General features: G+C 41.3%; 2 protein-coding genes across 4 annotated transcripts; one reads left to right on the top strand and one right to left on the bottom strand.

Annotated features, from left to right (window-relative positions):
• Nucleotides 1–657: 657 nt before the first annotated feature.
• LOC146519712 (disintegrin and metalloproteinase domain-containing protein 11-like) lies at nt 658–21,352 on the bottom strand. Of its 3 annotated transcripts, none has more exons than XR_014873915.1 (26): nt 20,397–21,352; nt 19,538–19,728; nt 17,058–17,134; nt 16,701–16,767; nt 14,949–15,031; nt 14,775–14,838; nt 14,632–14,692; nt 13,675–13,859; nt 11,253–11,324; nt 10,909–11,075; nt 10,731–10,815; nt 9,071–9,161; nt 8,564–8,615; nt 8,005–8,104; nt 7,798–7,869; nt 7,579–7,671; nt 7,173–7,253; nt 7,037–7,087; nt 6,895–6,958; nt 6,668–6,773; nt 5,841–5,960; nt 5,553–5,721; nt 5,165–5,276; nt 4,700–4,818; nt 3,071–3,088; nt 658–2,758 (listed from the first exon to the last, which is right to left on the bottom strand). XR_014873915.1 is itself a non-coding variant. In XM_085158291.1 (26 exons), exons 1-26 carry the CDS (start codon nt 20,587–20,589, stop codon nt 2,743–2,745), a joined length of 2,481 nt encoding a protein of 826 aa, XP_085014417.1. In that variant the 5' UTR covers nt 20,590–21,352; the 3' UTR covers nt 658–2,742. The 3 variants fall into 3 exon arrangements, 1 of the variants encoding a protein (XP_085014417.1); XM_085158291.1 differs by lacking the exon at nt 4,700–4,818 and adding an exon at nt 4,294–4,384; XR_014873914.1 differs by lacking the exon at nt 658–2,758 and adding an exon at nt 4,294–4,384.
• An 849-nt stretch (nt 21,353–22,201) lies between these two features.
• 42sp43 (P43 5S RNA-binding protein) lies at nt 22,202–27,022 on the top strand. The gene is made up of 9 exons (XM_085158301.1): nt 22,202–24,614; nt 24,731–24,831; nt 24,899–24,995; nt 25,128–25,216; nt 25,459–25,532; nt 25,695–25,775; nt 25,875–26,104; nt 26,252–26,305; nt 26,469–27,022. The coding sequence occupies exons 1-9, from the start codon at nt 24,480–24,482 to the stop codon at nt 26,727–26,729; spliced, it is 1,122 nt and encodes a 373-aa protein (XP_085014427.1). The 5' UTR covers nt 22,202–24,479; the 3' UTR covers nt 26,730–27,022.
• Nucleotides 27,023–27,303: the final 281 nt, after the last annotated feature.

Below are 27,303 nucleotides of genomic sequence, written 5' to 3'. Positions count from 1 at the left end.
ATGAGGAGCCTGGTGCATATTTGGTAGTTTCCTACTCTGTGTTTTTTCTATTCAGGTAGGCTTTTACTACATTGGCAGTGTGTTTGGGATCTCTGTTAAACAATTAAGCTCTTTACAGGTGGTATTAAATGATGGATCAAAGTCTGATGGCATTTTTATTCCATTGTAATTCCATCAGTTTTGACAGGATCCCCAACACCACTGGCTGAAATGCAGCAATAAACCTTGACAAAGCCTCCACCGTGTTTTACAGATGACTGTATCTCTCTTGACCTCCTCTGTGCACATTGGTAATAATTTGAGGAAAAAACTTCAAATTTGAATTTATCACTCAGTCAGACCTGTTGTTACTGATTTCCAGTCCAGTTCTTGTGTAATTTGGCATACCTCAGTCTTTTCTCCCAGTTTCCCTTCCTTTATTTTGGCTTCTTGACAGTCACTGTTCCACGGAGATCATTTCTGATGAGGTGTCGGTTTTTTAAGGATATGACTTTTTTGTTTTTTTTAAGGTATTGCCCAAAGCCAAAGTTTGAAATCCATCAGAAATCCTGAAAAACTGTTGCTCAAGAAAACTTCAACAAAAATTAGAAGAAAGTCTGCCTCCTTGTGCACAAAATATAAAGAAATGAGGAGCGATTTCAGACTTTTGCACAGTAGTGTAAATAACTCTGATAAAAACTTTAATGCCATATAATTTACGCAATGTTTTGCATGATTCTATTCTACCTTCTTACAATAGTTTCATATAATCATTATATTAAAAAAAAAATAAAAAATTAAGAACCAGAAAAAAGCAGAAAGTCTAACCATCGATTAAAGCTGTGAAATACCAACAGACACAGGCAGTGACATGCGAGAGTAAGAGGTGTGGCTTCGTGTTTTAATATTTTATTTTCCCTTCATTTTAATCCATTGGCAGTCTTGATTTCATTCCTTTTCACTGATTAATTTCAAAAAAGATAGTCTCTAAAAATATGGGGTAAGACGCATCTCATTTTCTTCCTTCTTCTTCCCGATTGCATTTGATGTCCACTCTGTACATATTGTATTAATAACAATAGTGCATCAGCCATAGTGCAAACCAAACTGACCGCATACGCTATCAGACAAGCTGCATTCTGGACCCCGAACCAGATCTCTTTAATCTCATTTACAAAGTTTCTGGGCTGAGGCGTTCACCCAGGGCTCAGGGCTATCAACAAATGTACAAAAGACTCATGGCGTTGCATTTCAGTGGTAGTTAGAACTACAAGAGAAATTATGAGATGGCAAGCTTAGCTTTTTTTTTTTTTGGCCACATTTAAAGACAGCTTTGTCTACAGGAGAGATTTGCAGAGGCAGGGCGTGTCAGGAGATGGATAGCTATAAATTTTCTCAAACAGATAAATTCTTTTTTAAGCATAGTTTTAAATAAATCTTCATACATTGCATTTAACATTCAGTATATCTTGCACATATTTACAAATAGGTGTGCATACAGTTGGCTAGTGCTCATTTTTTTGTAGATACATTACATGTTGAATTCTTTCTGTGCTGCCTTTAGGGTGCGTGGCTGCAGCGCACAACAGGTTGTAGAAAGAGATGATCTGCTAGAGGTAAAAACCAGTGATGGGAGGAATGTTCAGGTGTACACAGACACAACTGCCCTATAACATTAATGTAAACACACACATTCTTACTTTCTTTAAAAACCTCTTACACCCATACATTCACTCCTGAGCAGACAGACATAGTAAACTTCCTAAGCGTACAAACTTTGGGCCCAAAAGTGGTGAACACGCACAGACAGATATTGTGGAATGTATGTTGGTCGGTCTGTCTTCGAAAACACTAAGTTACGGTCTCTGCTGCTTCATATATATAATAGTTTTTTAATGATCCCAAAACCACAACACCTAGCTTCCTTTTTTTGTACCTGAAAACTTGAGGGTGTGGGAGATTGGTGGGAAGGTAGGATGCCTCAAGTTAAGACTCAAACTGCAATCCAGAACAAACAGCTTCTATGATCAGTCAGTCCTTACTCAGCCTTTCTTTGGAAAACATGCTAACAACAGTGTTCTTTTTTTTTTAAAGTTATCTCAACGTTGCCAAATGTTGTAGATTAAAAACTAATTTCTGTCCATTTTAAGATGCACCTTGTCAACGTCTGGACCTCGGAGGAACTGTATCTTAGGTCCGTTTCCTTAAAGAAAAAAAGGAAACAATACAGCCCCTGTTACGTTATTTCAGTCTGTGTGCTAGTCCAGCATTTACCTGTGGACTCAAGTGACGGCCGGGTTAGTTTATGTGCAGGCAGGCATTGGAAAGACGTGTCTCATTTGGTCCACCGTTGATATGTTCTTGATCAGACTGTCCGAGACGTGAGAAGAGGTACACAGACACCAAAGCACATTCGTATAGCCACTGGACTGGAGGAAGACCCCGGTGTCTCCCACGGGGAGGGCCACCTGCTTGCTCTAGGCGTGGCCTGGACGTAATCCTCAGTGGCCTGCTGGCAGCAGCCACATGAGTATGATTTGGCTGGTAAGGTGAGAGGAGCTCCACAGGTCCCAGGAGGACAGACGAAAGGAGCAGACGCGATCGTGGAGGAAACGATGCTCGGAAGAGGTTTTGGAGATATTGTGGGACAGTAGTGGAAGACCTATTTTTTTTTTTGTTCCCCTCTTCTTCAATGTGAAATGACACAGTGCGAGGAGGAAGACAGAAGTGGACAGGACACAGAGACAGAAAGACAGACAGATCTTATCCTCCGCCAGATCTGAAAGACAAGTGAAAATTAAGCAATTATTAATATAGATATGCTGATATAGGTGATAGGAGATGACGATGAGAGAAGCTGTTTTGCTTTACTGTTTTGTAGCTGATGTAATAGGAATGATCTAAAGTATTTAAAGAAAAAAAACTAAAAAAGGAGAGAACTGAAATGGAAAGGATTGAATGAGTTCTGTGGAGATGATTTTCAGATGGTGGATTACTGTGTCAGCAGCCATGCGGAGCGAGTTTGGGATGAGATAGTGGGATATTTTTAGGATGCAGCTCTGTGTACAGATTACATGGTGATATATTATACCTTCCTCTTCGAATGTTCCTGCATCCCATGAGAACGCCAAGAGAGAAGACAAAATGTGAAGATATTTAAGTCAGTATTGATAAAAGAAATGAAGAACTCATGACACACAAATAAGAATTAATGTGCTTGGCAAGTTATAATTTTATGTAAAAAGCAAAGTAAGTAGCAAAGCAAGTAAACACAACTTAGAGTGGACTTAAGGATTTTTTTAAAATGAGTTTCCTTCTTGTCAAACTGCCTCAAGTCAAGTCAGAATTAGCTACATCATGACTCAAACAATGACTCAATCCATTATTCATCTACCAGTCCTTCCCTAAATCTTCATCACATTGTAGTGATCACATCACATGAAGCAGGTCTACAGAAGTCTGCCACAGCTATGCCTGATAATATTACCCAGTAAGCCAGCAGTATGATTAGGAAGAGAAAACTTTGCTTATGGCTCATGCACACATGCACACATGCACAGACACTTCTGGCCCCAAAAGGACTGACTGCATTCTATAAACTAAGAATCACCTATTGCTTCTTAATTTACTGTTGTCTTTATAACAAAGAATTATCATATTATCTGTCAGTCTGTCTGTCTATTAGAGCAGCAGTAGTCCTTTTAGGTCAGACCATAAGTAGTGCATAATAGCAAGCATGCATAGGTGGAATAGTGCAGAAGGAGCACTTCAGCAAGGGCATTTGAGGTTAGGATGCTGCCTACAGAGAAAAGGGATAATGCAGGTGTTTAAAAGCACCAATGTAAGAGTATATGACAAAATGAATGCTTAGGTAAACCCAGTGTCAAAAAAACCCAAAAACGTTTTTAGTCTTTACATGGAGAGTAAACAGGTGGGGGAAAATGTGGCACCAGTAGGGTAAGTCAGGTCTGTTCTAGTAGACTTGAGAAAAGGGCTGCAGTGGTTCCTGGCAAAAAACATGTCTTGCCCTGTCATTACTAAAAAAAATGGGCCTGGAAAGAGGATGGAGAGGGAGGAAAGGTGCAGGATGGAGCTCAGAGTTGATTACAGCGTAGTTGTGTTTTGTATGGATCTTAAAAGCCAAAAGCGGTTCAAGCATTAGCACGTCTCAGACTTGACTCCCCATTTCCCCTCCCCTGGGCCGGGCAGTGAGTTGCAAATAGGTATCTAGTTCATAAACGTGAGAGTGGGAGGGGCGGGGACGTCCTTTAGGTAGAAGCAGACAGGTACACAAAGGCATGCCAGAACTCTTACTTAAATCCCCATCCTGTTCCCCCTAGGACTATAGCTGCCAGGAGAATAGCACCTGCGATGGACCCTATAATGATATTGGTGCCACTTGGACCTGCGCAGAGGAAGGAGGAGGGAAGGAAGGGTGCGGAGGAGGAGGAGGAGGAGGAAGAGGAGGGGCAGAAACAAAACAACACCACTAAAAAACACACGTCAGAAGACAGCATCAACACTGTACATCAACAACATCAACTAGAGAGAGGGAGAAAGAGAGAGAGAAAGATGGCAAGATACCTGCAGACAGAAAGAGAGATGCAGGGAAAGAGGAAGTAACCAGCACATGGGGTGGAGATGGGAGAACAGGCGGGTGAGCGAGGGGGGTCAGGAAGACAACGGTAACAAAAATACAAAGGAGAGAGTGTTTTATTACTTTGTTCTCATTCCACCTCTCCTGCTCTTTCAGCTGGACACCCTCCTGCTCAGGGTGGCTTTGGCTTTTTTGGCTCTATAAGAGCAGCAGCTGCTCAATTGCTCTGTGTCATTGGCAGACTGCAAGAAAGTAAGGAAGACACTTGAAAATCGCAGTGCCTGCAAAGCACACAGTACCACCACACACACACATTCACTACATACACATGCTCTAATGGATAAATGTGTCTCAACACACCCACACAATCTTCCAACATTGAAACCAAGACTCAGCAGGAAGGATAACACTGTGTGGTCTAAAAATTAACTTCCTCACAATATTCAGGTGAACTATCCTTTTTGTCCAATGTGAGGTAGTCGACTTCAGTACATGAAGAAGCTAAAGGGATGATGGGTAGAGACTATGAGGGGGATGTGAGAGGCAGACAGAAAGAGAGACGTGGACAGCGTGAGAGTTGCTATGGACCTTTCTTCTCTGGGCCTGTTGCGACCGTGGGCTCAGGGATGGGATCGAAGACACTGCAGTCCTTCCCGGTGTAGTCCCTGTCACAGATACACTTCACTTCATTACTGCAGGTCTGCAAGACATTTGATGGGAGAGAGGCCCAATTAGCTATCTGCTAAGAGAAAGACGGGGCAGTTGAATATAAGAACATTAAAATGATTTGGTATTGATCAACATAATCAACGTAAGCCTGTTCTTCAAGCAGGTCCTATGTGTGATGCTTAAAAGGGTGTTGAAACAGTTAAAGTTCACATAAAAAAACATTCATTTTTCATTCAAATTTAGACTGAAAAATCTACAATGTCACTCTAAAATGAGAAGATATTAGCTTTGTCTTTTTTTCTTTTACCCCATGGTCAGAACAAATGCGTCCAAAGTTGGATCCTGGGCATGTGCTGAGGTTGAATGCAGCCACAGGGAGGCAGCGTCTCTCCAAACACATCATGTTGGGACCACACGGAGTGCCATCCTCCACATAGCCCAGGTCTGAGCCGTCCTCTAGCAGAGCATGGCCACCCCTAATTGAAGCATCCAAACATGACAGATGGATGGGACAGAGTTAGAATTACAACACTAAGGGATACTATGGACAACAGCATTTGTGACTGATTGGATGAATTTAATGTGACCGTCCTACCTGCAGTCCAAGTACTTGTTCTGGTGATAGAGGGTGAAGCTGGTCACTTCACCTTGGAGGTCTCCAAACTTTGGCTTCATTGTCACATTAGCACAGAACAGGAACCCGCATAAAACATCTCTAAAAGAAGCCGATGCAATAAGAAAAAAGGAACATGACATTTCACCAACAGTACAATTCATAAATGTATTATAGATTTCTATACATTTATAGAAGTTTTATTTTTCCTGTCTTACTGACAGGCCAACTGAGGATTATGTTCAGGTCACGCCTAGAATGAGCAGGTGACTCTTTCACATTCATACACATATAGACAGAGTTTTTATTCCATCCTTACAGAACTTTATGAATGACTTCCTGATTGATGCATCAGTAAGTTGGTTGAGATTGCACACAAGGACCCTTTGAGGACTGAATGATTCAGAGATTGAATCACAGACCTTTTAATTAGTGGAAGACTATCTCCTGAGCCACAGCCAGGGTGGATTTTTTGGGGGTGTGTGAATCCCTCTAATTTTCAAACTTTTGCTATTTTCAGGATGTCTGGAAGGGTCAGGCTCTGTGGAGCCTTTTTTGTTGTCTCTCTGGACACTGTCCAGCTGCTTGTTGTCTTGGGATGACCATACCAGCAGTATTGCATGTGCCCATTTTTCCTCACCTTTCTTTATGTTTGAATCTTTTGAATCTTTTCAGTGAAATTGGTGGAAAATCTTAAAATAAGGCCACCATTGAAGAGACACTTGAAATTGAGACCGTGCAATAATAAGGAAAATGCTGACATACAGTGAAAGAAAACCAAAAAAGAGAATCGGGAATTTGCCACTTACGGCTTGTTGCACTGGAGCCAGCCTTGGCCATCAGGACCGGGGCCACAATTTCCTTTTTCTGTCCCCTCAGCGTTCAGCTTCTCATAACAAAACCTGTCTGCTGAATCTGTGATGGAAAAAACAAACAAATATACATATTCATATTTTAACTATCAGAATCAGACTAAACTAGTAAAATAAAAATGTCATATGCTGGAAGAGATGCTGTGGATGTGTTTAACACATACTATAGCCCCAGAGCCCCTTGCATTGTCCATCACGAGTCCTACATCGTCCACTGTAACATCGTCCCTAAAGGGGCGAAACAGTGCTAATTAGTGTACCACAAACTCAACTGCAGATTAGAAAACAGCCAAAACCATCTCTTACCTGACTATTATCACACATGTATCCATCTAGCTTGTGGACATTATGAGAGCACTGCAAAAGTAGGAAAGTACATCATGAACTGGAAGCCGTTTTATGTGATCTTACAGTTTTCAGTGTTGCGTACAGAGAGTGCTACCTCGCTAGAGTCTCCAGTGCAAGTTTCCGGGATGTCACAGTCATTCACAGCCTGTCGACACACCACGCCTCTCTGCTCATACTAACACGCATCAGAGAAAAAAAAAGGCATCAGACAAACATGTCAATCAGTTGTCATATGGGTGATTTTTAATGCATGCCGCGCAACCATACAGGCTGAGAAGTCTGAAAATGTTGTGAGTCATAAGAAACATGACACACTTCTTGTTCTTGTCACGGCACCAGCATCAACTAAGACTTTCTGAATCTTTAAAATTTCAGAAGTTTTGATAACATATAAAGGAGAAAAATACTATAAATGCTCTGACAAAGTAAACCTGACGTTCAAATTTCACTCAGTCAGTTTAATTTACTTTTCAGGCTCTTTGTAATACAGGGCTGCTCACCTTGCAGCCACTGCAGCAGAGTCCGTTACTGCACATGGCATCATGGGTAAGGGTGCACTTTTTACAGCAGGCTCCTCCTCTACGGGCACATTCCTGCCACCACAGACATGAAAACAGCTGAGTTCCAGAAAACAAGACAAAATTTGGGGCCCATACATAGACATGATGTGGAGACGCTACCTGTTTCCAGTAGGTTAACCAGTCTAGCCAGCTACTTACCAGCTGGGATCCACAATCACACTCTTCTCCTGGCTCCACAAACCCGTTCCCACACTCAGGAGGGTCCAAGAGCTAACAGACAAAGGTAAAAGATTAAGTAAAGGTTATTCAAAGGATTAAAGCAAAAAATAATATGCGACTCCGAATTAAATATGTATTTTGATTTAAAAAAAGATTTCACAGGCCACATGTCCACACGGCCCTCACCTTGTTGGGCTTGTTGAACAGGCAGCTGCCACCTCCCTGGAGCAAGAACTGGATGTACTCGTCAACGCTGCAGCGAGAAAACTTTCTGGGCAGATGGAATCTGTGATGACGAAAAACACAAAGGAAGATCAAGACACTACATGACAAGGAAATAAAATAAAAACAGCATGATACTTTTCTGCCAGTAAGGAATGCCAGATCCATTGTGGGTGTCTGTGCCATCACGTCGCAATCTGACAGAAATGTTACCATCTGTAGTAAGATATTACTCAAATGAATAATTGAAATCTTTATTGTTCCATCTGGCAAGGGGAGCTAAATCCAAATCACTCATGTAGTAAATACTTTCAATTCACCATTTGTAATTCTTACACGGTGACCGGCACACTGACGTCTTATGTTTCAGCAAATTTGCACAAAGCATCAAATGCATCGGTGATTATCGCCGGCTTGACTAATTGAAAGACAGTAAAATTTAAAGTTTCTCTCTGTTACAGGTGTTTCATTTTTTAAGTCAGGGAAATTAGTAAGACAAAACTGTAGCTTAAAGGGATTTTACCCTGTGTCTTCCATGATGCATCCCACCCAGGCATCTGGGCATTTGCAGTCTCCTGTGAAGAACGGCAGACACAGATTAGAGAGGCAAAGATGACAGACATAAACTAAAGGAATAAAATAATGCGCTGATCTTCATTTATAACTTAAGCTGTGATGCTTTAAATGCTGCTGCAAGACATTATGAACTCGTACTCATAACAAATAAAGATAAGAGATACAATATAGATCTATGTGTTTGGCATTGAAAAATACAACTGATGGTTATAGAGCCTATTCTTTAGTGGCAAGGATGCTTTAACCACCACCTCCTCCTTCTTGGAAGCAGGTGACTAATCACCTAATGAAGGAGTATAATTACAGAAGAGAACTGCTGGACAGGGACACTAACACCTCCACCCCCACTGCCTTAATCCTACCAGCACCAATGTTGCTCTCTTACTTTGTTAATCTATTCACTCCAGTGCTGGGTTTACAGTTCCCTGTAAATAAAGCTCTCCTTCTGTCTTACCTGCAGAGTTACGTGCATTGTTCCACCTCATCCCAATGTTCTGGCCAAGACTCTGGCACAAAGTGATGGCCATCGCACCTACATTTCCATACTGAAACAAATTCACATGGAATGCATGTAAAAGTTTGCTGTGAAGTGGGGACACATATTTTGCGACACATATTTATTATGAGTCACATAAATTGAGTTTATCCATCCATCCATTCATCCATCCATCCATCCATCCATCCATCCATCCATCCATCCATCCATCCATCCATCCATCTATTCATCTATCCATCCATCCATCCATTCATCTATCCATCCATCCATCCATCCATCCATCCATCCATCCATCCATCCATCCATCCATCCATCCTCCCCCTGTCATTTACATCTGTGTTGTGGAGGCAGGAATCTCAACAGTGGCAGATGCCAACAGACTCAAAACAACTGACTGGTAAGGCCACTAATGTTGTGGGAATGGAGCTGGACTCCCTTAAGATGTTGCCGGAGAGGCGGATGTTGTCCAAGACAAGGACAATGCTGGACAATACCTCCCACCCACTCTATGACGTGCTGGCTAATCACAGGAGCACGTTCGTGAGAGACTGAGATTATCCACCACAAAATGACAAAGGAAATCATTGTTGCCTGTGGCATTTAATGCACAAAACACGTCACTTAGGAAGCACTCAACAAGCATCCTATTCAGATGCCCAAACCACCTCAACTGGCTCTTTGAATTTGGAGGAATAGTGCCTCTGCTCTGAGTCCCTCCCAAATGGCTGAGGTCCTCGTGCTATCTCTAAAAGAGAACACAGATACTTGCAATTCTTCTGCTTATGTCTGTGATCTATTTATTTTGGTCACAACACAAATCTTGTTAGCTATATATGAGGGTAGGAACATATAGTGACCAGTAAACTGACAGCTTCACTTTCCCTCTGTCCTCTCTCTACTGCAACAGTCTCCTGTTCCACTAGTCCTTCACTTGTCAACAAGACCTTAAAATACTTACACTCATCTAACGGATGCAGTAGCTCGTCTCTGCCTCAGTGCTGATTCTACGACTTACAAACAGGATAAAACTGCTGTGCTGGGACACCTGGTCACTCTGCCTGGGCAGGCTGCCAGTCCAACACAGAGACACAGCCAACTTTCACCTCCACACAATCAATTTAGAATCGCCTGATAATCAAACACAGATATCTTTAGACTGAGGGAGGAAACCTGGGCACCCACAGGAATCCCACATAAGCATGAGTAGAGCATGAAAACTGCACAAAGAATAGCCCCAGTCACTGAGCAGGTTCAGTCTCGCAACGTTTTTGCTGTACCTACTTGAAAATATATGCTTCATATCAGAGAACTTAGTCCTACTTATTGATGATTTGATTTTAATATTATAACAAAAATACATAAAATACTTAAAATTTGGCTTTACAACTAAATTTCAATTTATATTATGAGTCCAATTAGAGAATCACAGTAATACAGTAGTTAGCACCACACCTCTCGCGCTATGATAGCTGAGATAACCTTTAGTGGCCATCAAATGGATAAGCTATTAAGAAAACTGATGGATGGATGGATGGATGGATTACTCATTTTAGGTTAAAATTTCTAATAAACCCTATCTGTGTAATAGAAAATTATAATCATGTTATATTTTCCTTACCTCGTTAATTCCTCCTCCTCTTGTTGGAGAGCACACCCCTCCTGTGTAGGCTGTCCCACTACGGCTACTATGAAAGTTACGCCCTCTGTGAGCACAGGAAAGCCAAAGTTGCAGGTCCACACATCACATAAGCTTTAGTTCTCATTAAAATTTCATTTATTTATTTTGACGGTCTTACGAGAAAAGATGGACTACATCACTCTGCTCTCTGATGTTGTCCTTCCTGTACTTCATGAAGTTTTGCAGCGTTATCAATGGGTCTTCCACTACTGGCATCATATTTTTAGAGGTCCAGGTCTCCATGGCGACCAGTACAATCCTTGTGTTGAGCTGTTCCTGATAGATCTGAGGACCACAAAATGCCCATCAGTGCACTGCTTCATTTGGTGTTTTGGTGTCATTTTTTGTAAGTGTCATCTGGGACAGATCATTCCCACACACACGTGTTTATTGACAGGTGGCAAAGTGAGAAGGCAGAGTTTAGCAGTAGGAGGATTCATTTCCTGCAAACCGATCACTTACCGTATCCGCCGTGTTGACCACAGCTTTGGCAAAGTTCTTGGTTTGGCTGCTTGAGCGACGCAGCTGTACAAACTGTAGAGGAAAAGATGCACAGATGGCTTAAGAGATGGATCACATCAGCTCTGCTACACACAAATACACAATCAGACATGTCATTTGATTTACTTGTACTGACCAAGTGATATAAGGAATGAGTTACATGGAATGTTTCAATGTACTTCTTGCACGACCAATGTCAACTGAAGTGGCAAAGTTTCGGTTAATTAAATGAAATGCAAATATTGCTTTTTGCTTAACGATGAAATCATAAATAAATGAAAAGAAAAACATCACTAAAGAAACTGTTGGTAGGTACTTTATTAGCATTTGATTGAAAACCAAGAATTAAAAATAGATAAATGCCTAAGACATGTCGGACACATGAACCACTTCAGCATGCAGAATTCATATAAACAAGTGAACACGCATCAGGTTTGACTGTTGATTTTCTGACTTTCTTCAGTGCAATATGCAGACACAAAGAAACAACATGTTATAGTCCCCGGTCTGATTTCAGGGATTTTTCAATTGTTTTGGAGATTTTGGTTTTGGCTTATTTCTGAGCAGTTTTCTATCTGTTCTCATTGTTGCAGCGCATTAAGTTTCTGATTATTGTAGGGTGAGTTCTGATTACTTGTTTAATTTTCATTTACACTAATTAACACAGTAAGCCTCAATTCCTGTTGTATTTGACTTGTAGTTTTATCAGTGTGTTACTTGTGTGTTCCCCCAATGTTCTTTCTGCATTCTGTTCAGTGTAAGTTTGCATCAACTCTGTACCTAGTAGTTTGTCTGTGCCTTTCAGTTTGTTCCCTGTTTTACTTCAGCAGTGGGTTATCTGTTGTGTCTTCCTGTGAGTTTTTTGTTCCCCTTTTGATTGTCTTGATTGTCTACACCTGTGTCTCATTAGGCAGCTGTTTCCACTTCCTTGATTACACTCTATATTATCTATTCTGCCAGATATTTCTCTTTAATTTAGCTTTCTAGGTTTATAGTTTTCCCATTTAGATGTATTTGCCTTTTTGCTGCCTTTGTACGTTATCAGCTTTAATAAAGCTTCCCTTTTGTTTTGTTGTTTTCTTGGTCTGGATAAGTCCACCTTTTAACTAAAAGCATTTTTGTGTAGTAGATGCCAATTTATCTGCACCATAAGATAATAATTTAGCATCACTGTTAAAATTAGCATTCTGTTGTGCCCTCTTGTAGAAACTTTCAGTTGAGTATGATCAAATGCACTGGTAACCACACCCAAAAGTGACACCACAAAAGGTCTATACTTTATATAAGTAGGTGGTGGGGCATTAGGCCAAAATCCTTCTTGAAGCAAGATTGCAACTATATTGGTAACATCTCTGGACACTTACATCTGCAGATATTTTGAAGCATCTATCAAAGTGAATTTAAATAGTGCTTGTATAGACCATGTAATTCTGGTAATCAAGAAACCCCCCCCTCCCCCCCCCCCAAAAAAAAAAACAACAACCTGCCAACACTTAAAATACCTAAAAAGCTTTTTTTTTTCAGTAGAACTCAACCGACATTTGCTATAACATGATTCTTCCATAGATTCTAGTTTAGCTATTCTAGGCTGTTTTATACAATTTGAATCAATGACCCTCATTTATGACTCTTATCCATCCTTACCTGTCAACAGAGGTCACAGCCTGTCACAGTTTTTTTCTTATTGCATATCCATTGCTTTGTCTGTATTCCTTTAAGAAACGTTCAACTAGCATATTAACACCTGTACACTGTCCGGTCCTAACATATTCGGATGTCAGTGTAAGCTTGGAGCTAATGAAACTGGACTGCACGGCCTCTGGCAGCTTTGTTGCTATATAAAAATAAAAGCTCATATGTTTGTGTACAACTAGCAATATGTGACAGCCCCAGGCCCTCTTGAGGGGTTGCTCTATGTGGGTTCTGTTTGCGTAGCAAGGTTTCCTGAGTGGAGCTGAGTGGGATTAGCCATACTGCAGAACACCTGGTCACTGCTCTGCAAGTGGCAGTGTGTCATCCTTCTTTGTTGAGCTGGCCACTAAAAAAAGGTATTAATTTAAATGCTGATATTATGATGATAAAATGTATATTTCTACATGTTACTGTTATCTTTTAACTTGCTTATTTTTTGCTCAAACTGCTATCAGACAAGCATTTGCAGCTATTCTTGTTTACTGTTAGCCATGCAAATCCTGGTGACATTTAGGCACTGCTCCTCTCTGTACAAGTACATTTGTAATTTTGGGAAGATTTTATGTCCTTATTGATTGTGGCACTGAAATTTTAGACAATAAATAAGGAGAAGTATTGGACAAACCATGGGGTATGTGGTTAAGCAGTACACACTACAGTCATCAGGCAACCAAGAACCTTTAGCACTCACCATATCATTGTCATTGACCACCATCAGCTCAATATATTTGGTCTCAGTCTGCACAGAGGGCTTGCGAACACTTCGCTTGGACCGTCGCAGACCCCCAGACGCCTGCTGCTCCCTCACTTGGTCCGGTCTGTCATCATCATCACCATCACCTCCTCTGCCATCCCACTCACTGTCCTCTGTACAGTCTGGACACATAAAAAAGCAGAGCTGCAGGCAGTTAGGGAAATATTACTTTTTAAGGAAGATAAGGACAGAAAATTATTAGCTCAAGTTGGCTTAAAACAATGAAAAATCTAATCTTTAAGGTGACCTGTTATAATTTTACTCATTTTCTGAAACATATGTACTGTTGCAAGAGCAGATACTAATGTTAAACATCGCAAAATTTTCAAATAATACGCAGAGAGTTCCTATGAACCAAAAGCTCTGTGTCTGACTACTCTAAATGCTCAGTTTCAGACGTTTTCTCTACACTTGGCTCTGTGTGATGTCACTGAGAGCAAATATGCCAAATGTGGTCATCCCAACCAGGACGTTCTGGCTATGACCCAACTACTGTTCAGGAATGGCAGCCAATCAGAAGAAGGTGGAGAAAGGGAGCTAAAAATGCTTATTTCACAAACTTTGAATGATACAAAGCTACTCTCTGCAAATTAACATAACAACAAGGTTGGAAAGGAACAAAACAGGTTCCCTTTGAACACTGTGAATGTAATATATTTAAAATTATTCTTATTATTTAATTATACCCAGCTTATTTATCCATTTCTTATGAATTTGAGTTTAGCTATTTTTATGAAATGATTTTGTATTTTTGAAAATGGCTGCTTTTGAGCAGCTTCTGTGAATCAAAAAGTGACATTTATTTTCAGACTTTTGAAAAATTGCGTTTGGCATAGGTTCTTTCCTAAATGAAGTCAAATGTGTCATGAATGTAAGATAAGTGTGGCTTTATACCTGGACAATGGGCCGGAAGTCTGATATCAGGCATCCTGCGTATTAGGTGAGCACCATCATACTAAAGTGAAAATATTAAGATTAGGACCTAAAACAAAAATGTTTAACTATAAAAATCTGTATTATAGTCACAGGTCATTTACCTGATTGCTGTCATTGTGAAAGGGCTCAATACCGTAAGAGAAGAAGCCATCAGAGAACATGCCACTGAGAACCACCAACAAGATGAAGAATAAAGGGTGAGTTTGGGAGGCTAATTTGTAACACACAGGGAGTTAGTATTTGAAGTTACAGACAAGGTCTACTGTCAAACTCACCACAAGCCATGGCATGTGGAGACAGCTGCCCAGGACTCTGGTAAACCTCTTAACCTTCCCTGATAGTAGCAGTGTTCGCCTCCCTGTGAGGACAAAGAACCACTGCTTAGTTCAATAACCTCTGCTGACACACTCTCAGCTTCATAGGGACAATTTCATAGATCATTTGATATCACAATAGGTGAGAACTGAGGAAAAACCTCTCCGTGCTTTCCTGCTATGATGTTAGTGGCACAGTTTGTGACCTACTTGTATCGTGTTCTCCACTCCTTTACTCTACTGACAATAGAGCTGGAAGTACACCATGCTCAAGGATCTCTTCAATAAATCAACACTAACATTGCCCACACAGTTATTTCTTAAAATTTAATGTGGAGTAACTGTACAGCAAACAGGCTACGACTAAACGCAAAAAACCCCAAACAGGAATCTGCTCTTGTCATGTAGCACTGACGCTGCTTTGCAAGGTTATAGCGGTGAAGAGAACCAGCGGGAAATGTGAGAACCATTGATTCACCTGGATTAAATTGATTTCAGCAGGGCGCTTTGACCTCACAATAACAGCTCAGGGAAACAATGCCTTTGAACTTGAAAGTGTTTTAATCACAGGGATCACTCTGGTTAAGTGCTGCCCTGAATGCATCACGCCTGCTATGTCCAGAAGAAGTGGCATCATCACATGAAGCCTCCATCCAGCTGAGGGACAATCTGGTCTAACCACAGGTCTCCAGCCTCAACCCTGCACGCCCTTTCTCTCTTTTCACCACTCCAGGCACAATCTGACTGCCTGTGAACACACATACACCCCCAGAATGACTCCTCCCCAATCCCAAAGCTCATCTTGCTTTTGTATTAACTGGCATTTTACTCCATATATCCCCCTCCTCCTCCTCTCATTCCAGATCTGCTCTTCCCTCCCTTTCGGTCTTCTTTCATTCTCTTCGCTGCCAAGAACTTAATGACACTGCTGAGCTAACTGGTTGCTATGGAAACAGGCTTGTGATTGGTCAGGAGGACCGAAGGAGAGTTCGAAATGATTGTGGGTGGGGATGCGAGAGCTGGCTGAGTGGGTGGGTGGGTGCTGGGGGCAGTGAGTGGCACATTTGTCCACGAAAAAGAGAAGAAAAAAAACCAAACATTAGCCATCCCTCCTGGCTAGCACAATGCAGTCACATTCCACTGGTCCATCCTGACAAGCACACAGCTCATCGTTAGATGTCAAGGTTTTATCCCGTTTCCACGTTCTCTCGACGATTCTCTCCGTGGGCTTGTGATTTTACACCACGGGCGATCACTTCCTTTCTTTCTCAGCAGTCTGAGAAAAGCAGACAGGCATGCACACGTACTGATAGGCAAACCCACATATGTGCAGACCGGTAATGCTCACGAGCTTGCTTCTAAAGCAGGGGGGACGAAATGCACTTTCCATAAATAGATAAAAGCACGAGGTTGTGATCAAATAGTAGAAAACATCAGCACAATCATTTTAAAAAAGATGGCTTAAAAAGTGTGTTTTACTTCTAAAATAAGAATAATAAAAATAAATACAGTTTGAGCCAAAGGATTTTGTTATATAATCTGATCTATATCAGTTCAGGATTGTCAGGAGGAAGCAAAACTTCAAGTGAGTGTTGCACTGCTGCTCTGGTTGCTATCTTTAATATGCTGATAATGCTGCTTTGCTAAACTTCTATGAATCACGTTCATGCACTGAAATCATGTGAGCATCCCACCTTATGCAGAAAACCTTACCACAGACTGAAAGGGACTGCCATCCTGGTTAAAGTGCCGTTCTACATAATCTGAAGACAGAAGATGGCTGCAAAGAGAGAGAAGATATTATAAATATTTGCACCAGCATCCTTTCTAGTCAGAAATAATAATAATAATAATAAACTGGGATTTTTTTCTGCTGTCTGTTCTCCCCACAAATTTGGTGTTCCCCATCTTGACATGAAACATAATAGAGGCGCTAAGTGCATTTGCTTAAGTGCGGGGAAATGCTAATTAGAACAGCTGCAGTAAATTAAGAGCACCCACTGATACAAAATGTGCAAAAACAAAAAAAAAGAAAAGGCAGATCTGATGAATTTACAGAGTAATACTAACTGATTTAATTCCAGGTCTAAAGTGAAGGTGCGTCCAAAGGCTTCTACTTGGAAACAGCTCTGGGCCAAGTGGACAGGCTGAAAGAAGAAAAAAGAAAAAAACGCTAGAGAGATGGATTTGACAGCTGATAAATCAAAGTGTAACAAAACAATTGTGGTTAGATGTGTCACTCTGTGAAAGCCACAGAAGGGTTGTGAAAAGTCTCATGAATAATTCAGCAGAATCAATACAGTGTAAGGTCTAAAATCATCTCAGCAGCTGAGATATTATGATTTATAAAGTCTGCATTGATCAGCACTGGCTGCCAGCTTTCAGGCAAGCTTGACTCCACAGAGCTATGGCTGTTTAAGAGCTAAGCTGGAGTGTCGTGATAAGGATAAATAGAGGAGGTCTTCACAGGAGGATAGGAAGAGGAGAAAGCGTTACTCCTATGTATTCAGCCATGCTGTGTCCCCGGATGGACAGCTGCCAGGCTTGAGGACACCGCAGGGGCAGGAGAGAGTGAAATTTACTGTGGACCAAACAGTATGTCTCTTCAGCAGCTTCGACTGTGCCAGCGTGGCTTTGAACTCAGTCTGGAGGAGCCGGCTGCAGTGAATCACTGGGCTTTTACAATAAAACGCATCACTATGCAGAAATTATTCCCTCCATTGAGTACAGACAACAGATTTCTTACTATTGTCTTGGAAAGGCTGCAGCTTGGTACCTCTGTCCCTGTACAGTAACACTGCTCTACTGCTTTAGATAGTTTCTATTTAACTGTTCTTGACGTGGCTGAAAGACATTCTTTTTAAGACAAAGTAGCTGCTCTGATGCTGCTGATGGTATCACAAAGACTTAATATCAAAAAAGTTCATATTTGTCTGAATCTGTCACTCAGTCGCTTTCTCATTGTTGCTGGTTTCAAAGCCGAAACAATCGCACTAAAAGGTCCTTTTAGAAACTCCTCTTCAATTGTGTCACATCACTATTTTCGTCTCCAACAGCCCCCACCTGCTACAGATCTTTTAAAGCCATTGTGGATACTGAAATGTAAATTGTTTAAAGTTCAATATACATTTTTGCATAAAATAACACTTCAAACAACACATTGTAAGATGTAGGCTAGCATTGCTCTCACACAAACTGCCTTGCTCCATGACTTTATACCTTTATGATACCTTTATCTTTTTCCTTGAGAACATCTGATTCTAGATGCTAATCTATATTCATCTAATAATCTGTAGAGTTTAAACTATGCCGAAATGAATGCGATGTGCAAAACCGAATAAATCAAATCAGCCAAAATGTTGCTTCATCTATTTTTGAACACAGTGTGATGTGACAGAAAAGAAAGAACAAGTTCAGCTCATCCCTCCCTGCTGCTTCTAAATTTATCTGCTCCCTTATTCCGAGTATCTTAAATATTTAAAAAACAAAACACAGCAAGTGAGGCAGCTGAGACTTTTGAAATCTTGTCTACGGAAAACCATTTTATGAACATATTATAGTTATGCTTATTTAAGACACCATCTCTTCCCAAGATTAAAGCATATGTATTCACTCAAATTTTGAAGCATGTGACTCTGGTGTGTGTACTGAGCCTAATATACTGTCAGAGAGAGCGAGAGAGAGAGAGAATGGGAGAGACAGTGGATGAGGGAGAGTGCTTGGACCATCCAGCACTTCTTACACAGGCCTGTTCTATAATTAATGGGACATACTTCAACACACTACTGAATAATAAAGAAGTCGGAGACTCAGCATGGCATCCGAGTTATCAGATGATGCGATTGACTATTTCAGGAGAGTCTAGCTTTGTCCTGTGGAGATGGTGGTCGCTTCATATATCGCGCGACATTTAAACAGCTCTTTGATTAACCAGCATTTGAGCAGTGCGTATTAAGAAAGCCAAGTGTTGTTTCATAACTTGTTGCTAGAGGTTACAGCTTACATTTAGGGAAGGGAAAAATAGCTTCAAGCAACAACTCTTCTTGGTAACACCCACCGGACGCTGCTTCACTTCACATTCAAAGGGATTTTCACTGACTAAATGGGTCAAAATCACAAGGAGTAGAGGCTGCTGCAATACACCGCCCTGCGCTGTTATCTCTGTGTAGCAGGAGCCGCATGAGCAGTGGGGAGCTGAGCACTGCACTGTTTTACTGACAGGGAGGAAAAGGAGGTTGACACCAACTAAATAAAAGTTGGTGTCCTGGTGCTGTCACACCCTTGTACACGCATGCAGTTATCTGCAGTCGAAATGGTCAAGGATTTCCTGCATTTATGCCTCAATAAATGCAGGAAATGATTGATTTTAGTGCAGGGCAAATGTTTTTAAGTTCTCATTGAAACATATTTATGCATTACTCACGTGGAATAGTTTATTTTTGTTCAATTTAGAGTGAAATGTATCAGGTTCTTTTATTTAGGAAGGGTCCTAAACCCTTGTCTGGGATCCTTTACAGCATGGGAATAAACAGAATTAAGGATAAGCTCACCAAGGTGTCCCCGGTGCTATTCTTCACCCTGGTACCCAAGTAGTCATGAGCCATTTCTTCCTCCGACTTGATTTGCTGTACGAGGCGCTTTGGATAAATGATCTCGGTTGCAGTGTCCCCACTATCCGCCTGGCCCACTGGGGCAAACCAGTCCCACATGCTTTCATCCTGCTCCAGGTTTCTGTCGACACCTGTATGTAATACAAGAGGAAAACCCTCACAGTGTGTTTCCACTAGGCTCTGCAAATTAGCAACACAAGTGAACCTGCCCAAACAGAGCAGCGGGGATTTCTTTAAGGATAAAAAACAAGCACAAAGTAATGCATATTTAAAACAAATCATTCTGTGAGCGTCTTCATCTGTAAGCTCACGGTTTGGTGACCTAATTTAACAGTGAACCTTATTTATCTGTAAAAATAGTGGATATAGCTAGATGTGCACGCTCTGATGGAAAATAATTAGAATACTTGTCATTACTTAAATTATCTACAATAGGGATGCTCATATAAGCTTGCATATTGTGAGTATACAAATGAAAGGCTCACAAATCGTCATCCCAGGGCAATAAAATGTAGTTATATTCTAGTGCTGTAGATGTTTCTTCGTAAATGCTCGTCTGAAATGGTTATGGATACGTTATAGGTAATGAGGTTGCAGTGGGAATGTGTTGATGCAGCAAATTGTGCTTTCAGGCCAGTGGGCTGTTTGGCACCGAGATCCCGCTACAGTAAATTTACGAGCCTACACCGGGGTTCGAAAAGTGCTGTTCACGGTGAAAAAACGAGTGGATGCAAAGGAAACGAAAGGGGTTCTCCCTCCCTCGATCCAAACCCCCCTCGCTCGCTTCTCTCTCTCTTACCTGAGACTGCAAGCCTCTCGCCCACTGCAGCAAAGACCGTGAAGCACCACACCGCCAGCATGATCTTCACATATTCCCCCGGATTACAGCATGGAGAGCCGCAGGATGTCACGAACCCGGCAGTCGGAGTGAAGAAAAGACTAAAAAAATCGCACAAATGATGGCGAGGATCCAAAATCAATCTACTAAACATCTGACGACGTGCCTCCTCTCATCTCTCCCCCTCTCTATCACTCGCACTCTCAGCTCCGGTCAACACTGCTACAGAGAATTTGGATTTGCATATCAGAATGATGAAAAAAAGAAGTGACAGGCCTGTGTCGGAGATGATGGATACAGGCCTAGAGAGTGATCAGTGAAGAAATAGTGTGGAACGGGAGAGTGCGCACCGCGGAATCATAGCTCCGCAAGCCTGCGCGGGTGCGTATGGGTGTATGGATGAGGTTGTATGTGTGTGTATATGCGAATCTGCAGTATGCGGAAACGAAGGGATGGGAAACCGAAGAGCAATGCGTTGGGTCTGCGGTGAGGAGGACACGTGGGACGCTGGTACCCTCCTTCATCCCGAGCAGCCTCCTCCTCCCGTTGCCATGCAGCTCTGTACAAGAAGAGGATGCGACAGCCCGCCAGCCGGAGAAAAGCTCGAAATTGGATCAGGGATGGGCAGTTCATTCCTTTTCTGAACATGAAGGAGTTAATCAGGAGTATCCGGGAAAGCGGTGACATGAAGATCACAGCTCTATAGGGGATGAAAGTGGTTCCGACCGAGGAGAGACATTATAACCCAAGACACCCTCTGACAAACAGGCTACAGCAGAGGCCATACTGTTCACACCTTGTTTCTGCCTTAAACAGCTCAGACTGTTCAAGATATTCTTACGATTCATTTTTATTCATTTCAGCACTGCAAGTTATACCAAATGCCATAAAAATAAACTTAATCACAGGGATCTCCAAATGTTTAACCTGTTTGAATGCATCCTGCTGTTTTAACATTTAGAAAAATCACAGTTTTTGTAATGAGAAGCTGGTTTTCACTTTAAGAGCCAGTGTTACATTCAGCTTATAGATCTGGGAATATGTAGCAAAAGAAGAAAACGTAATATTAATGCTGGAAAAAAATTAATGTTACATGTGGTCCACTGAATACTTACTTAACCACAGCAGAGCGGCTAAGTGAATATGCACGACTGCTACTAAAGTGTAATATCAGGGACTGATTAAGTCTTTTCATTTGAATCAAGCATCACACAGAGCATACTGCCCAAACACACTGCTGTCAGTGAAATGAAAAACTCCAACTGACCACTGTGAATGTCCCTATAAGAACATTACATGATCATGTTGACTAAAGTAACTCTAAACCTTTTGTTGACCCCAGTGATCAGTAAAACATGCTGTGTTCAAAGGGATGTATAAGTTTAACTGCTTATGACTTCTAATCAGAAGCCACTAGTGGAGATGGATGCTGAAACCTGCAGTCTCTCTGCTGTCTCTCACCTGCTGGGTTTAGCTTCCCTGGTGCAGCCCAATCTCAGCAGCCATCCTATAATACATCAAACTAATGGAGAAAAACTGTGCACCGGCAGCCCCCTCTGAATATTTCATTTACCTCCCTTTGAGACAAGCAGATAAGGAGAAATAGCAGGAAGAGATGGAGGTGGGAGTATCAGGAGGAATGCAGCATAAGCTAAAGATGCTCCTGCCCTGCCAAAATAAAATAAAATAAAATAAAATAAAATAAAATAAAATAAAATAAAATAAAATAAAATAAAATAAAATAAAATAAAATAAAAATGATGGCTGCCAGAATATTGCAGTTCTAAAACTTTAAACAGACACTGACTTTAGGATAGTCTGCACTTTGCTGCTGGCTTTCTGATTCAAACACTAAAGTCTTCACTGTGATCTGGTAAGTGGTCACATAGTGCTGATGCAGTATTCTGCAGTAAGACAGCTGAGTGGCAAGTAGTGCAAAGGTGGCTCTGTGAGCAGGGATGCAGTGGTCACACTGGGTTTAGGGTGAATATAAAGGATATGAGGAATTCCTTTTTTTTTTTTTTTAAAGATTTCAGGTTACACTTAAATGTAATTAATGTATAATAATCACAGTCTTGAACCCTCTTATATCAGAGCTTGACAGAGACAACTCTTCTCAAGCAGCCAGTCCTGAATCAAAACTTGTACTGTAGACAGTCGATGTAGATATGTCACAGTAATAAAAGCACAGGTGGAATCACAGTAAACCAACATCCACCACTATACACCTCCCATACGTGTTATATAAAGGGGGCTTCCTTCTGTGGCATGTAAATGTTTGAAGTCTTGTTAAGCTGTCTAACACCTTCTGCTAAAACAGGGGAAAAGTCTCAACCAGCTTCTACAATGATTCTCATTAAAAATCCAATGGACATGTTGAGAAACAGAAGGCATTTGTTTCAGAATGCAGGACATACACAAGTAAATAAATGGGAATACCTGAATACTCTTACAGTTTGTGCATTAATCTGAATGGCAGAGCCAACTGTGATAGAGACACACTACCCTCTGGTGTGGACTGTGCTGTATCACAGTCAGAGCTTTAATTGCTGAATTCTCTGTAACTGAGTCCATTCAGCTGGAATAAGAAGAAATGGGAAAGCTATTCCCATTTCAGGTATACTGAAGCGTAATAGAAATACACTCACTAGCCACTTTTTAAGCATACATCTACTTATTAATGCAAATTATCCAACCATATGGCAGCAACTCAATGCATTTTGGCAACTTGGCATGGTTGTTGGTGCTACATGGGCTGGTGTGAACTTCTGATCTGCTGAGATTTGCCCACACAGGCATTTCTAGGGGTTATTAAGAATGGAAAAAAATAAGAAAATATCCAATGAGAAGCAGTTCTTTGTGTGAAAATGCCTCATTGATGCCAGATGTCAGAAGACAATGGTCAGACTGTGTCAAGCTGATATGAAGGCAACAGTAACTTAAATATCCAACTGTTAAAATTCAAAATGTGTAAACAACTCAAAATCCTCTGTTCATTCTCTGTTCTTTCCTCAGTGGTTCAGGCTAGTGGTGTAATGATGTGGGGGATATTTTCTTGGCTCTTTAATACTAACTGAATATCATTTAAATGCCACAGCCTACCTGAATATTATTGCTGAGCATGTCCATCTTTTTACTCATGTAGATTTCTGATAGTTGATTCCAGCAGAATAATGTGCCGTGCCACAAAGCTTAAATCACCTTCACCTGGTTTCTTGAACATACCAACGAGTTCACTGTGCTCAGGTGGCCTTCACAGTGACTGTATCTCAGTCTAATAGAGAATCTTTGGGATGTGGTGGAACTGGAGGTCTGTGTCATGGGTGTCCAGCCACTGTGTTAAGCTATCATATATATTTGGACCGAAATCTCTGGGTAGTTTTTTTCTGCACCATGTTGAATTTGTCTCATGGTGAATTAAGAATGCTCTAAAGGCAAAAAAAACAACAAACAAAAACAAAAACAAGATCCAACTTGCTGGTAGCAAGATGTGCTTAATAAAGTGGGCAGTGAGTGTATATTTCCCATGGTACCTCTTGCCACAGGTATAACTCTGATTACATAGTCAAGAAGAGCTTCAGAGTGGAGTGTTGGTAAGGGGTGTTGTTGAAAGAGTCCTTATTGTTAAGTATGAGCCAATTTTATGAAGACATGTTTACAATATAGCCTCCTTATTAGAATTTAACATCACAGTTTGCTGTTTTTATTCTCTGATGTGTCTTCTTTAGCCGTCATTGTATCACTTCAGGAAAAAAAAAGTATAGCAGCACTCATGGACAGCAACGTGACGAGCTGATTGATGTGCTGGTTTGCCCAGGTTTGTTTGACTACAGCTGGGCCAAGTGGCGGAAAATGAGGTAATTAGCAGTTAATTAGTTTCAGGTTCTCTCTTAGAGTATAGTAAAGCGCGACTCATCGCCTGGCGTCAGGACGCTGCCAGTTAACTAATTAAAAGCTTTCCAGAGAGTATAAGATTGGCAGGGAACAGCCGCGCGGTTTTCATAACGTTCTGTAGTTAGAGTAGCTTTCAGATATCAGAAGAATATGAATGACATGCGAGCTGGGAAACCTGTCGGCGGTCAACCGCTGGAGTTGTTCAGCTGTTCTCATGGCGAGTGTGGCGCAACTTTCACCAGACAGTGGAAACTCAAAGAGCACGAGACTGTGCACACCGGGGCGGTAAGGAAACTATTTAATCACGCAGTGCCAAAGCCTTTCTAACTAGCGGATAAACCATTCAAACTGAAAAATAAAGTAAGAAACAGTAACTTTACAACTATGATAAATGCGTGCAGCGCCCGTGCCAGTGCGCAGTTGCCGGCTGCGGTCGTCGCTTCTCCAGAAGCTCTCACCTGCGGCGCCACATGCTTGAGCACACCGGGGAGAAGCGATTCAAGTAAGTAACTCAAACACGGTTATCCTTCTCTCAGCTGTCGTCTCACTTTGGTTTCTGATTTATGCAGCTGCAAGTTTGTGACCTGTACAAAGACTTTCTTTAACGCAAGCAAATTGAAGAGACACGTGCGCTTCGCCCATGGAGACAAAAATAAGTACTTCAAGGTTTGTGTGAATATACACTTATCCACCAGATGGCACCAAAACTACATAATTTACACCAGCTTCGTTTACTTTTGAGATAAACCGGTTTTCAAGCCTTGTCATTTTATTCACTTGTGCATTCCCGTCCTGTAGTGCAAGCACCCAAACTGCTCTCTGACCTTCAAAAAGCGCAGATTGTTTAAGTTGCACCTGAAGGAACATGAAATGGTTGCCAAGTTCAAGTAAGTCCATGTAATAGCATAGCTTCATAGAAAATATAGTTCATATTTTGCTCTGCTTTAACATATACTGACACTACTGTGTGACTTAAAGAAATGGCTGAAGCTGTCAAATGAGTTTCTGTATTAAATATGATACTTTTACTGCTTTAATCAGCGTTTATACCTGCAGAATGAGCTGCCAGTGCCTGTGTGGGGTTGGTCTGATTAATTTTTACTTCTGTCTTTACTCCTGGGATACTTAGATGTTCGAAGGATGGATGCGCTGCCACATTTGACTCCCATATTGCCCGCAAAGCCCATGAGAAGAAGCATGCAGGTTGGTTTAATCTTGGTGGGGACTTGTCGTCTTTAATCGCGGTACAGTTTCATTAAAATGGGGTTGAATGCTTTTGCGTGTAACCTTTTCATGCATTGAAGACAAAATAAACATGGCCCAGAAGGGAGATGGTGGATGATCCCATTTGTCTGGTCTCTGCAGGTTACCGCTGCCCTCATACTAATTGCCAGGTATTTGAACATACCTGGGGGAAACTTCAGAAACACATGGTTAAACACCCAGGTGAATTTGACCATAGAACATAGTTTTTGTTTCCCTGCTCAGTGCTTTGTTGTTTAAAGGATGGCCCAGTTAATCATTGCTTTTTTGTGTGTGTTGCAGCCACATTTACATGCCAAGTGTGCAAGAAGGAGTTTAAGAAAGTGGATTCTTTGCGGAGGCACAAGCGGATGCATGCTTCCCACAAGCCTGTGCTGGTCTGTCCCAGAGATGACTGCCAGGCTTACTTTTCTACAACCTTTAACCTGCAGCACCATATTCGCAAGGTGCACCTTGACCTGCTCAAATACAGATGTTCCTTCCCTGACTGTACTCGCATGTTTGCTATGCGGGTAAGTCTCTAGCAAGAAACTGGAAATGTGTACCTACTTTAAATCAAAAGAGATGGCAGTGAAACATAACATCCAGTTTTAAAGTAGCTTTAATAATAAACTTGCAATTTTTTTGGAACTTGTGTAGTGACTGTTTTTATTCTGCAGGAGAGTATGACCAGACACCTACTTCGCCATGACCCAAATGCTACCACTCTGAAAGTAAGACCTAATAGTGTAGAAGTAGACTAAAGCACTCACATATTTCTCTGCAAACCTGTTACAATTTAAATTCTTCAGGTCTAAATCTGGGGGTTCACTAATTCATTTCTTTTTAATATGTAGAGTTAATCAAGTTCATCATTTCAATTTTCTAACTCAACAGAAACGGCAGCGACCCAGGAAAACCTGGCAGAAACGCTTGAATGGACAAAATCTGCCACTCGTGGAGGAAAACCTGCGTCACCTATTTGCTCTGCGCATGCGAATCTCCAGACGTGCCAAGGTGGAAACGAACCTCTCAGGCCTCTTCAATGAGCGCAAGATCCATCACTATGTTGAACCAGAAGTCAATCTGCGTAACCTGTTTGGGATCAAACAGCATCAGGCTCTGGAGAAGAACGAGGTTGCGCCAGTAAAAGGTTAAACAAGGATGCTTCCAGGCTTTTTGGTTAAGTTAGTACTTTGTTTCAAAGTTGAACCAAAGTTTTTTTTTTTCTTGTTTAGACAATGGGTCTTTTTCCTTTTGAATGTAGATTGTATACATTAAAATACTTAAATTTCAAAGCAGTGTAACTTGACACATTGATTAGGATGTCAAGCTTTTGAGTCTTATTCTGGAGATGGCAGGTCTCAGCTGAAACACTTATTTTGTAACATGGCTTTTGACCCAATAAAAATGGTTGAGTTTCCTCAAAGTGGTGCTTGAATTCTGAGTGCTTGAGTATTTAGGTGAACTGCTGAAGGTCAGCCCATCAGTGGCAGGTGCTGAAGGACCAAGATTTGTTTAGTCATATTAATTGCATCTCATTGTGAACACACTCAAACAGCTGTTCTTCTCCTGCATCTATCTTTTGTGCTCGCTTCGGGTGCACACATCAGTTGACATTTGCTGAACATGTTGGGGCTCATTAAATATGAACGAAGCGCTGCACATGAGTAAGAACTGACGCACACAGCATGTCATTTTGGAGGCGGATGAGACTTTGAAAACAAAGATG

This window comes from Neolamprologus multifasciatus, chromosome 4 (genome assembly GCF_963576455.1).
Source record: "Neolamprologus multifasciatus chromosome 4, fNeoMul1.2, whole genome shotgun sequence".
NCBI classification, from domain to species: domain Eukaryota; kingdom Metazoa; phylum Chordata; class Actinopteri; order Cichliformes; family Cichlidae; genus Neolamprologus; species Neolamprologus multifasciatus.
This window is presented reverse-complemented; position numbering and strand designations above follow the sequence as displayed.

What these genes read in the sequence shown, in the direction of transcription:
- LOC146519712 (XM_085158291.1), bottom strand. Translation starts at nt 20,589, where the DNA reads ATGTTTAGTAGATTGATTTTGGATCCTCGCCATCATTTGTGCGATTTT. An exon ending in TTAGACCTGGAATTAAATCA is followed by an intron (nt 16,768 to 17,057) that starts GTTAGTATTACT and finishes CTCTCTTTGCAG; the next exon opens with CCATCTTCTGTCTTCAGATT. An exon ending in AACAAGTACTTGGACTGCAG is followed by an intron (nt 5,722 to 5,840) that starts GTAGGACGGTCA and finishes TGCTTCAATTAG; the next exon opens with GGGTGGCCATGCTCTGCTAG.
- 42sp43 (XM_085158301.1), top strand. Translation starts at nt 24,480, where the DNA reads ATGAATGACATGCGAGCTGGGAAACCTGTCGGCGGTCAACCGCTGGAG. An exon ending in AGACTGTGCACACCGGGGCG is followed by an intron (nt 24,615 to 24,730) that starts GTAAGGAAACTA and finishes AAATGCGTGCAG; the next exon opens with CGCCCGTGCCAGTGCGCAGT. An exon ending in CTCGCATGTTTGCTATGCGG is followed by an intron (nt 26,105 to 26,251) that starts GTAAGTCTCTAG and finishes TTTATTCTGCAG; the next exon opens with GAGAGTATGACCAGACACCT.